Source organism: Aethalodelphis obliquidens, unplaced genomic scaffold, assembly GCF_003676395.1.
Source record: "Aethalodelphis obliquidens isolate GAN/ISIS:26980383/991018 unplaced genomic scaffold, ASM367639v1 scaffold8, whole genome shotgun sequence".
Taxonomy (NCBI): Eukaryota; Metazoa; Chordata; class Mammalia; order Artiodactyla; family Delphinidae; genus Aethalodelphis; species Aethalodelphis obliquidens.
Window position 1 is genome coordinate 54,888,812 of NW_020837952.1, and position 12,178 is coordinate 54,900,989.

Below are 12,178 nucleotides of genomic sequence, written 5' to 3' on the forward strand. Positions count from 1 at the left end.
CTCGCCCTCCACCGTGGGGCAGGTGGGCCTGGCGGCCGCCTCTGCACACCCTCAGGCCCTGATTTGGGGAGGCCTGAAGAGGAGAGGTGTCCCTGGCCCGCGGAGCCTGGGAACCAGAGCTTCCATCCGTCTGCGTGGGCACAGGCAGGTGACAGCCAAGGCTGAAGGTCAAGGCTGAGGGGGGCTGGCGGGTGGGGGGCACTCACACCACAGTGCACACAACACAGGCAAACCAGAATTGGACCATTTATTTCACAGTTTGGGGCAGTCCCTGGAGCCCCTCTCCAGTCATAAACCACTTTCTGTCGGGAAGAATAACTTAAGTCACAGGAGCGACCTTTGAGAGCTGAGGAGAGCTCGTGGGCGGGCGGCTGGGGTGCGCGGAGGGGCAAAGTCGAATGGGACACCCCACTCCTAGGTTTTCCCTCCCGATGGCGTGGTGATGGCCCGCTTCTCTGGCTCCACCCCCAGCGGAGAGGGCAGAGGGTAGAAGGGGTCTCTGCAGCTCCAGGGGCCCGGGAAGAACCTGGGGCCCTCTGGGAGGCCTTAGTGTTTGAGCCACCTTGGGGGTCAGGGAGCAGCCTGAGTGAGGCCTGAGGCTTCCTAAGCTGGAAAGACACAAAGAGCCAGCAGGCGGGGACAGAGCGGGAGAGAGGCCTGAGGACCAGCCTTACGCAGGAAGCCCCGTGCCCCGCTAGGCCGGGGCTGTGGACACAGAGCCGCCTGGGCCTGGCTCTGCCCCGCCTCCCAGCTGGGCCTGGGGACAGCTGGGGGCCCGGCGGCCTCACGGGGACAGCAGCAGCTGGATGAGCTCCTGGAACTGCTCCCGGTGCTCATAGATGTAGACCTCAGTCTGCCAGAGGGCGTTGACCAGCACCGTGTCATTGACCTCGTCCAGCATGATGTCTGTCCCCAGCTGGGGACTCAGTCTGTCCGGATCAAGGAGGAGGGGTCACCCCCAGGACACTCGGCCTGGGTAGGGGACAAGGGCTAGGACTGGCGCGGACTCGGGACACACAGCACCTCCTTGGGGAAAGGGAAAGTCCAGGCTGGGGACTGGGGCCAGCAGAGCCCTCACCTGAAGTACTGGATGCCAACCATCTCGCACCAGGCCCGGGCCCGGTCCACGGCCCGCCCGTCCGGATCTGTGCACTGGTGAGAAGCAGCCTCTGTGAGCGCCCAGCGCACACCACACACACAGCCCCTGCCTGGGGTCCCCAGGTTCCAGGTTGGCTTAGCCCCTATCAGCAGAGTGACCTAAGGCAAATCCCCCTTCCTGGGCTGCAGTGACCGTCCCAGCCATGCTGAGGGGCACGGCCTGTGGCTTTGACGGGTGGCTCGGCAGCGTTCAGGGTCAGTGAGCGTGGAGGGGCTGAGTGGACAGGCCTCCAGCTCCCTGCCCCCTTAGCTTTTGTCTATCTGACATTCTGGGCTTCCACATGGGCTGTGTTTGAAGGAAGAAATCCACAGCTAAAAATGCTTGAAAATCCCACTGGAGGTGGTCACCGAAGGTCCCTGCCAGCATTGAGACGCTACAGGGGAAGGGGAACGCCCCTGCCCCGAGCTGGCTGAGGAGGGTCAACAGAGCCCTGCCATCCCCATGACACCCAGGGTCCCACGGGAAGCCTCATCCTGGGGCTGAGATCCCGAGGGAAGCGGGCCTGGGGAGGGGCCCATACTCACACATTCCACCACCATCTTGCCCAGTTCCTTGGCCCCAAAAACAGTCTTGGCCAGTTCCCAGGGGCTGCTGGGACGGAAGACGTCCACACAGGTCACAGGCACCTGCGGGGACCTCCCTGTCCCCAAGGAGACGACAACGGAGAGTTTCTTCACCTTGTTGCCCTGACCCTGTTGGGACAGGACAGGTGAGAGGAGGCCTGCCCCACAGATCGGGGGCACCCAGGGGTAAGAGAGAGGCTCCCTGGGGGATTGTGAAGAGGAGTACAGGCCTCCTGCGGCAGAAGCACAGCCTGTGCTGCCTCTCTTTTGCTTCAGAACAAGTTCTCCTGCCAATCTTCTGGGCGACCTTGGCAACCCACCTACCCAGGCTCCCCATGCACTCAGACGAGTGATGTTTGAGCACCCTTCCCCATCCCACAGTCTCTCACTGATTCCTTCTTCCTCCAGGAAGCCTGCCCTTCCACATCTGGCCCCTAGAGAGCGCTCACCTCCCTGCCACCTGCGGTTTCACCAGGGGCTTGGTGATGACCGCAGTGACAGCTACAGCCAACAAGGATGCGGCACACTCAAGGTCAGGCGCTGTTCTGAATACTTCACAGATAAGAGGCCACAGAAGCCTCACGACAGTCCCCAGGCAGGTACTATCAACAGTCCTAGGCAGTGGTTGAAGTGAAGCACGGGCAGAGACAGGCCCCAGACCCAGAGGCCCCCACACCACACTGCTTCTCCTAACCTGAGTGGGCCTCGCCCACCTCTGCAGGAAGCTCCTCGGGCTGAGGGCCGCTTCTCTTCCTCACGGTCACTGACTCTGCACTGCCCCATCCCCAAAGGCCTCAGCATGGGCTCCCCTCCTCTGTGAGCCCTTTCTGAGCCCTCATGTCTCTCAGCAGGGGTGATGATCCTGGGCCCCTGCACAGTTCTCTGTCACGGCACCTAAAACACTCGGATGGATGTGTCCTTGTTTGTGGACTGTCTCCCCTGAATGTGAGCTCCCCAAGCGTGTGTCTTCAGGCCGGGCAGCGTGGCTAGGCCTGTAAACTGGCACATACTGGTATGCATGCTGTCCTCCCCACAAACAGCAGATGCTGTTAATTGATCATAACACCCTTCACCACCTAGTCCGGAATGGGCCTCAGAATCCCTCTTAGCACAGTGCTTTGGGCAGACACCACCAATCAGGCAGGTTCGAGTGTGACATAAAATTGCTGTTAAGTGCACAAATGAATGAATGCATGAAGAAAAGCCATTTGCTCTCCCAGGAGTCAGCCCAGAGTACAGTCAAGGTTTGCAGAAACAGGAGAGGCCGCTGTGGGCGGTCAGTTCCAGCCCCTCCAACCCGAGGTGGCTCTCACCTTGCGGATCAAGTCCTGGTTGTACTCATGGATCTCCGTCATGGCGTCCAGCGTGGGGTTGTTGGCCAGCAGCCCGCCATCCAGGAAGCGCCCGTTGGGCCGGAAGTAGGTGGGGGCTGCCCCACTGCTCCGGGCTGCCCGCCACACCAGCTGCTCTGCGGGTGGGGGAGGAGGGGGCCCAGTGGCACAAGAGATGTGCGTTTCGGATCTAAGGGTGTGTGTGTGTGTGTGTGCACATGGCACTGTGGGAAGAGGGTGAGGCTGGGGACTCTTCAGAAGCAGGACCGACAGGCCATGCTGTCTGGCCCCGCCATCCTAGTGGAAGGCAGGGTGCAGCCTGCCCGAGGCCTGATGGCTCCCTGGCTCTGCCGACCCTCAGCTGATACCCTTGGGAGGGAAGACCAGGGCAATGGGTGGGATGGTGGTGGGCTGGGGGTGCCTGGCAGCAAGCTTGCGACTCCCACCCACCAACCTGCAGCCTCTCGGGCCAATCGCTTCCCACAGATGCACCAAACATGGTTTTAACCTGAGGGTTGAGGTGGAGGCTTTAGGTTAACGTTCTGGCCAACACGAGGCTCCCGTACACACTCCGGAGCCTCATAATTCCGGAAGAGGTGGAGCTCAGCCGGCTGCCGGTCGGACAGTGTCCCTGTCAGCATCACCCTGGAGAGAAACAAGGAGCAGGACACTGAAGCCACTGACCCATCCGCCCTGGACAATCCACCTTTGGCAATTTTTGTCCAAACCACCGACGCACTAATTCTTAAACTCAGCATTCCTACTTCTGGGAACCCATCCTAAGACACTCCCACATGTGCAGGGAGATAGGCACACACTAGGCTATTAATGGCATTAAATCAAACGACTGGAAACAACTAATGTCCACCAGTGGGACGGTTCATGCTCCGTGGCTCCTCTGCGCCGCGGGGTCTGTGTCGCTAGAGAACGGCTGAGGTATTGCTTCACGTACTGATGGATGGTGAGCGCCAAGATTTATATTTAAGTGGAAAAAGCAAGGTTCAGGACAGTGTGTATAATATGCCACCATTTATTTAAAAAGAAACCCCCAAAGACCCTATGTACCTATTTGCTTGGTCAGAGGGTAACTCTGGAAGGACCCATGTGCAGAACCTGGCAACAGTGAGCTGCCTCTGGGACAGGGGACTGCTTGGGGGCTGCAGCTCCAGGACAGGAGTCGGGGGAGACTTTTCCGCATGTCATCTCTGATACCTAATCAGTGTTCTACCATGTGAGTCTAAAACCTATTAAAGAAGACTCCTAACTGTCTCAAGAGACTCAGACATCCTTAAATACTGAGGGGAGTGTAGACTGACACAGCCCCCTTGGAAACTAATATGTATTCAGACCTTTACAAATGTCCTGGCTCTTTTTTAAAAAATTTATTTTCTTTCTTTATTTTTGGCTGTGTTGGGTCTTTGTTGCTGCATGAGGGCTTTCTCTATTTGCGGCGAGTGGGGGCTACTCTTCGTTGAGGTGCGCAGGCTTCTCATTGCGGTGGCTTCTCTTGTTCCGGAGCATGGGCTCTAGGCACGCGCGGGCTTCAGTAGTTGTGGCACGTGGGTTCAGTAGTTGTGGCTTGTGGGCTCTAGAGCACAGGCTCAGTAGTTGTGGCGCACAGTCCCAGCCGCTCTGCGGCATGTGCGATCTTCCTGGACCAGGGCTCGAACCCGTGTCCCCTGCACTGGCAGGCAGATTCTTAACCACTACGCTACCAGGGAAGACCTGTCCTGGCTCTTTGATCTGGGAATTCCGTTTTGGAAAGTCCAGCCTAAGGGAATAATCTTGGTTACAATGAAAGCTTTTTGTTTAAGGCTATTCATGCAGTGTAATTTATTACAGTGAAAAGTGAATGCTCTACATGGAAATAATAGGAGGGAGTGCCTAAACAATGGAATGTTTTGCAGCCATTTCAAATTACACTAGCAAGGAGCTGAGACTAACACAGAAAGGTGTTTGTTACAATGAAAAATATAAAGAAAAGGGAACAAAAACTATGCATGGGAAAAAAAGATTAGTTTTCCACCTCTAAGAATCTTGTGGAAAGGTTATTTGAACATACCTCTCAATGAACAAAAAACTAAATGCTGGAAAAAAAATTATTTTTGATCTTCAAAGCACAGAAGGGGCTTCCCTGGTGGCACAGTGGTTGAAAGTCTGCCTGCCGATGCAGGGGACGCGGGTTCGTGCCCCGGTCCGGGAAGATCCCACATGCCGTGGAGCGGCTGGGCCCGTGAGCCATGGCCGCTGAGCCTGCGCGTCCGGAGCCTGTGCTCCGCAACGGGAGAGGCCACAGCAGTGAGAGGCCCGTGTACCGCAAAAAAAATTTTTTAAAAAGCACAGAAGATTGGGTGATTGGGATTGACATGTATACACTGATGTGTATAAAATTGATGACTAATAAGAACGTGCTGTATAAAAAAATAAATTAAATAAAATTCAAAAAAAAAAGCACAGAAGATCTGATAAGATAGAAAGGAAAGATGAGGGTAAACTCTAAGGATAAGCAAGAACTCACAGAGGTAAATGGAGCACAGACTCATCTCTGACCTGAAGGCAGACACCAAACTATCCATTTGAACTTCCATGCTGATGGCCTCATGGGGCCAGAGGGACAGAAGTCAAAGCCCAGGGTTCACTGAAGGTTAGGGATCTAATGGGAGACCCTCCCCACATTAGATTGTAATCCCAAAGGGCTACCCTCTTGGATAAGGGTTAAACCAGAAATAAACCTGCCCCTGTCCCACGCCTGGAGGCTGTGAGTAAAGTTGGCTGGCATTAAACAAAGAAAGGAGAAAAAAAAAATCCCTGAAAATGTATAACCACAAACTAACCCTCCTGCAGATCTGTAGTCTAAATTCTCATCACCTGGGGGGAAGTTCCAAAACCTTCATGCCAAGAATTTAGTTACAGTGACCCTAGATGCTACTGTACATGGGTACCTGGAGGATACAACATAAGACACTCTGGAGAAGATACCCTCACTCTAGGCTTCACAGAATCTGCACATATTTCTCAACACTAAGGAGTACTACACAGTTCCAAAAAAGGTGGGGGGGGACGTCAAGAAATAAAACACCATGAATAAAAATAAGCATAAACAACACATACCTACATAGACAGCAGTTATTTGAATCCTCAAACAAAGACTGTAAAACAGCTATGCTTGGGACTTCCCTGGTGGCACAGTGGTTAAGAATCCGCCTGCCAATGCAGGGGACACGGGTTTGAGCCCTGGTCCAGGAAGATCCCACATGCTGTGGAGCAATTAAGCCCATGCACTGCAACGAAGAGTAGCCCCCGCTCGCAGCAACTAGAGAACACCCACGTGCAGCAATGAAGACCCAATGCAGCCAAAAATAAATAAATAAAATAAAATTATATAAAAAAAAACCCAGCTATGCTTACAATGTTGAAAGACATCAAACACAAGCTTGATAATATTTTCAGGGAATAGAAAACTATAAGTAATGACCTAGAAGATCTGAAGAAAAAAACAAAGAGTACTTCTAGAAATTTAAATAAATAAATAAATAAAAACTCAATGAATAGGTTAAATGGAAAATCAGATAAAGTTAAAGACAGAATTAGTGAATTGGAAAATAGGTAAGAAGAAATTATCCAGAATGCAATGCAGAGAGATAAAATGAAAGAATATACAGGAGAAGTTAAAAGACATGAAAGACAGAAAAGCTCTAACATTTTCAACCGGAGTTCCAGAAGGAGAGGCAAGAGAAAATCAGGCAGAGGCAAGGTTGAACCGATAATGACACAGGCTTCCAGAACTGAAGAAAGACATGAATCCAAAGATTTAAGAAGGCCAACAAATCCCATGCAGGATAAATTAGAAGGAATTCATAACTAGATATATCTTAGTGCAGCTGCAGAGCACCAAAAACAAATAAACCAACACATAAATAAAAGCAGCCAGAGGAAAAAAGACTACTTACTTTCAAAGGAGTAAGAGTTAAATTGAAATTGACTGCAAGTGTAACAATGGATGCTAAAAGGCATAGAATGATATCTTTCTTGTTCTACAAGAAAATCACCAGCCTAGAGTTCTATACTCAACAAGAATAAGAGAGAAATAAAAGAATGTTCAACTGATAAGGGTGAGATACAACTAGTTTCAAATGATGAGAGTGAAATAAACTTATTTTCAAACAACTCTGCTAGTGGAGAATTCACTACCAGCAGACCATCTCTATGGGAAAGGCAAAAGAAGGTACTTTAGGCAGGAGGAAGGTGGTCACAGGAAAGACTGTAAAGCAAAGAAGTGATACACATGTATACACACACACACACACGCGCATACTCATACACACACACACATGCACGAGCTGGAGCCAGCTCACACTGGCTTGTGAGAACCTATTGCTAAATCTCATGAGCTGGTTGTTAAACTGTTGGTAGCTTGAAATCAGCCACGGTGGGGGTATTTACGCCATGGGAATTGGCAAACACTAAAAACCAGGATTTTATCCCCCTAGAGATCTGGTTTCCCAGCTCACCACTAGATAAATATAAATAAACATCAACTTCAAAAAACAATATCTTGTGAGGTTTTAAAAAAACAAGATAGATTTAAAATTCAGAAAAGTAATTATTGGGTTGGCCAAAAAGTTCGTTTGGGTTTTCCCATAAGATGGCATGGACCTAGAGACTGTCATACAAGTGAAGTAACTCAGAAAGAGGAAAACAAATAACGTATATTAACGCATATATGTGGAATCTAGAAAAATGGTACAGATGAACCGGTTTGCAAAGCAGAATATAGATACAGATGTAGAGAACAAATGTATGTACACCAAGGGGGGAAAGCGGGGGGTGGGGGGTGGTGGTGGGATGAACTGGGAGATTGGGATTGACAATCACTGATATGTATAAAATGGATAACTAATAAGAACCTGCAGTATAAATAAATAAAATAAAATTCAAAAAATAAAAAGAATGATTTGTGCCGTCCAAATTCTTCTGCAATTTTCTTTAAAAAAAAAAATCCTTGATTATCTGAGGGGGGATAATGGTATCAGTTAAATTTAGACTTCTATAATATGCACTAAAAAAAAAGACAACAGAAATGAGTGCATAAATTTCAAACTATTGGGTTGGGGCTGGAATGTAATGATTAAAACTATTTAGTAAATCCCAAAGAAGGCAAGAAACACGGAACAAAATAGGATCGCATATGTCGTCCCCCAAATATGAGTAATTATGTAAGTATAAATGGACCAGCCACATAAACTATTAGATTAACTATATGAAGGCTCTGATAACCAAACCAGTCAGCTAAAACAGACTTAACTAATTAAATAACTTAAATATATTACTATGCCATAAAAATCTATAAATACACTAAATGCACAGATCAGATAAAGAACAAGTCCAACTATAGGCTATTTACAAGAGAGACATGTAAAACATAGGGATCAAGAAGGCTGAATTAAAGCACGAGCACAGACACACCACATGCAGATATAACCAGTGAAGGCTAGGATAACTATATTAATATCAGACAAAGTCAAGGCAAAAAGTATTCTGAGAGGGCTTCCCTGGTGGCGCAGCGGTTGAGAGTCCGCCTGCCGATGCAGGGGACACGGGTTCGTGCCCCGGTCCGGGAAGATCCCACATGCCGCGGAGCGGCTGGGCCCGTGAGCCATGGCCGCTGAGCCTGCGCGTCCGGAGCCTGTGCTCCGCAGCGGGAGAGGCCACAACAGTGAGAGGCCCGTGTAGAGCAAAAAAAAAAAAAAAAAAAAAAGAATAAAAATAACAGGTATGTAAGACTGCTATAGATAAAATTATCAAACTGTACTGACAAACTTTCAACAAATGGAATGTTTTGCTATGTTCCCTAATTGGAAGACTTGGTGTTTTAAGATGTCAATTCTCCCCTAAATAAGCTCACAGAAAACTCCTATATATATAATAGATAAACAACAAGGTCCTACTGTAGAGCACAAGGAACTATATTCAATATCCTATAATCAACCGTAATGGAAAAGAGTATGAAAAAGAATACATGTGTGTGTGTATAACTGAATCACTTTGCTGTACACCAGAAACACAATATTGTGAATCAAGTATACTTCAATAAGAAAAAAATAAAGCAGCAGATTCAATACAATCACAACCAAAATCCCAACAGGATTTGCTTTTCTGTAGAATCTGACAGCCTGATTCTACAATCTCTATGGAAGCGCAAATAGCAACAAGTAACCCACATCTTATGCGGCACTTCTACGTGCTAGGTGCTTTTTACGTGCTTTATAAACACAACTTTTTTACTTCTCGTGTAAGCCCCAGGAAGCAGGCAGTATATTATTCCCATTTTCGAGAAAAGGAAACTTCAGGGTACATGCTCTTTACTACTTCTCTAAAGGGCCTCCAACAATAGTCCTGAAGAAGGACAAGGTGGGAAGCCCTGCTATAAACTTGCTATGAACACTGCAGAATAAGGGCTCCGTGGTCAAAAACAGACCCAAGAAGGACCCTGGACCCACTAGGAAGCAAGGGCTGCGATGTGGAGGGAAAGACAGACTTTTAACAGATGAGGCTGGGGAAACTGGTTATTCATGGGGAAAACAGGAAATTGGATTTCTCCTGATACAAAAATCAACTCCAGGTTGATAAAAGACCTAAACGTGATAGGCAGATGGAGGGAGCTTCCCGACCTGAGACCCAGGAAAGCAGCTCTGTGCCTCCAGTTACGGAAGCACAAATCATAATAAGGAAAACATTTCTAAATTCTGCTGCATTAAGAACATCCGCTCGGGCTTCCCTGGTGGCGCAGTGGTTGAGAGTCCGCCTGCCGATGCAGGGGACGTGGGTTCGTGCCCCGGTCCGGGAACCTGTGCTCCGCAACGGGAGAGGCCACAGCAGTGAGAGGCCCGTGTACCGGGAAAAAAAAAAAAAAGAACATCTGCTCATCAACAAAACACCATAAGGAGAGTGAAGACAAGCCTAGAGTGGGAGAAGAAATCCATCAAAGGACTAGTTTTCAAAATATAAAAAAGAGAATTAAGAAGCCTCATAACCCCCAACACACAACCCAATTGTGCCCAAAATGGGTAAAACACTTGAATAGGAACTTTATAAAAGAGGAAATGCAGATGGTCTCTAAACATATGAAAAGGTGTTCAACCTCACTAGTAATCAGGAAGATGAAAATTCCAATCAACAGAGACAGTATCTTTCACCCCAGATTTATAAAGACAAAAACGTTATAAAGCTAAATTGGTTTGACAATAACCAATGTTAGCAAGAATGCAGAGTGCCAGGAACTCTCAAACATGGCTAATGGGAGTGGAAATAGAAACCACCACTTTGGAAAACAGCTGGGCAGAATCTAAGGGTTGAGGCCAAGCAGACTTGGCAGCTCTACTCCTACGCATGTGCCCCACGGGGTCTTCTGATAAGTCCCAAGATGTCCACTGCAGACTCAAGAGGCCCAAACGGAACGACCCAAGTGCCCGTTGAAGGTATCTGGAGAAATAAGCCATTGGGGGCATAGTCATATGAGCCGTGAGAATGAACGAAGTACAGCTTCACCCAACAGTAGGGACCATGCTGACTAATGCGGCATTGACAGAAGGAAGGATAACACACAAAAGGATTCCGTCCAAGCCCAGAGACAGGCAGGACCGGAACCGTGCTCAGGGCTGCATTCAGGTGCCCAAACCAGACAGAAAGTCCAGGAAATCCGGGTTGCAGGAGAATGGTTACCTCCGTGGGAGGTGGAGGAAAGCAGGAGCTATGACGGGGGCCGGCACACACTCAAGGGGCTTTTGGACTTGGCTGGTGGTCATATCTGGGTGTCTGCTTTAGAATTATTCATGGAACTGTTTAATGTCCTTTTCTAAATGTATGTTCTATTTCACCACAGAAAAGAAAAAAAATGTCTAGGATAAAATATACAAAAAATGTTTTTCAAAACATTAACTTTTGGTTAATAAATCATGGATATTTTCCTCTTCTTTTTACTTTCCAAAACTTCCAAATTTTCTTAAAAGACTATGTGTTATTATTAAATGGAAAAAAAAAAAAAGCTTTACTATGAAAAGAAATCATCCCAACTCTCCAGGGCTCGCTTACACCTCACTTCCTCCAGGAAGCCCTCCCTGACCACCTTGTTCTCAGTCCTTTCTCCCCCTTGCTTCCACGGATAGTCAGTTGCTGAACACTTTTCAGGGGTCTGCTCTGGGGCAGGCACTGTGCTAGATGGCGGGGCAACAGAAAAACAAGGCAGTCACGTTCCTGCTTCACGGAGCTCACAGTCTGGCAGGCAAGCCAGGCATTAGGCAGACAATAATGTAATTCCAGGATGGGAAATAAATACTACAAAGAAGTGGTGGTGCTGAAGGTTCTTCTGGGACCTCTTAATAAGCACATGCTGCCTTGTGTGGCTGCCATTTTTTTAGGTCACTTATCTCCTAACCAGATCGTAAGCCTTCCCACCTGATGGTTGCATCACCCCATCACACACACACACAGGCAGTGCGGGGGGCAGAGCTGTGCTCAGCAAGTGTGTGTGTGAGGGACGAGAACCAACCCCCTTTGACCCAGGGATGTGCTGTCTGGGTGGAAAAACATCAGACATGGGTCGAGGGTGTTCTGCACCTGTGTTCCCCAGCCGCCCCCCCCCCCCCATTCAGCTTTAATCAGACCAGGGCAGGGAGTCCTCTGCTCCAAGGAAGAGCTGACAGGGTGCATGGCTGGGGCCAAAGCCGCTGTGCTCCCGAAAAGGAGGGGGAGGAGGCTTACTTGGGTTTCTTGACATCCGTCATCTTGGTGTGCTCTCCAAACTCCCGCTTCAGGAACTCCTCCAGGGGTCCTGACTCGTAGGGCCGAGAGCCCTGGAACACCTCATCCTTCATGCGAAAGTACACACCACGCATGTAGGCCATGGACTTGCCTAGGAACAAGGGGGTCGGAGGTGGGGAGAGATGCGAGGGCTGCCCTGACAGGGGGCCTGAGCACAGGAACCAGCGGGGTGCGGGGGGGAAGATTTACCAAAGCACCAACCAAGCTGGGGCTCCTGGGACCATCCTCGCAACTTCCCCCACAGGCAGAAACCCCCTTCAGCAGCTCCAAGGCTCGGCACTTAACCTTGTACTCGTAATTTGCAT

At 49.2% G+C, this 12,178-nt stretch overlaps 1 protein-coding gene across 10 annotated transcripts in view; it reads right to left on the reverse strand.

Annotated features, from left to right (window-relative positions):
• Positions 1 to 230: 230 nt before the first annotated feature.
• The window catches only part of PLA2G6 (phospholipase A2 group VI), a 51,720-nt gene continuing 39,772 nt past the window's right edge, over positions 231 to 12,178 (reverse strand). For 7 of the 10 annotated variants that reach the window (XM_027107617.1, XM_027107621.1, XM_027107622.1 and 4 more), the window contains 6 exons: positions 11,814 to 11,964; positions 3,562 to 3,698; positions 3,036 to 3,190; positions 1,684 to 1,851; positions 1,079 to 1,152; positions 785 to 929 (listed from right to left, as the gene is read on the reverse strand). In XM_027107617.1, the coding sequence (XP_026963418.1) occupies positions 785 to 929; positions 1,079 to 1,152; positions 1,684 to 1,851; positions 3,036 to 3,190; positions 3,562 to 3,698; positions 11,814 to 11,964 (830 nt within the window). Of the gene's footprint in view, positions 973 to 1,078; positions 1,153 to 1,683; positions 1,852 to 3,035; positions 3,191 to 3,561; positions 3,699 to 11,813; positions 11,965 to 12,178 lie in introns of those variants that run through there. The other 3 variants (XM_027107615.1, XM_027107616.1, XM_027107625.1) reach the window with 3 other exon arrangements.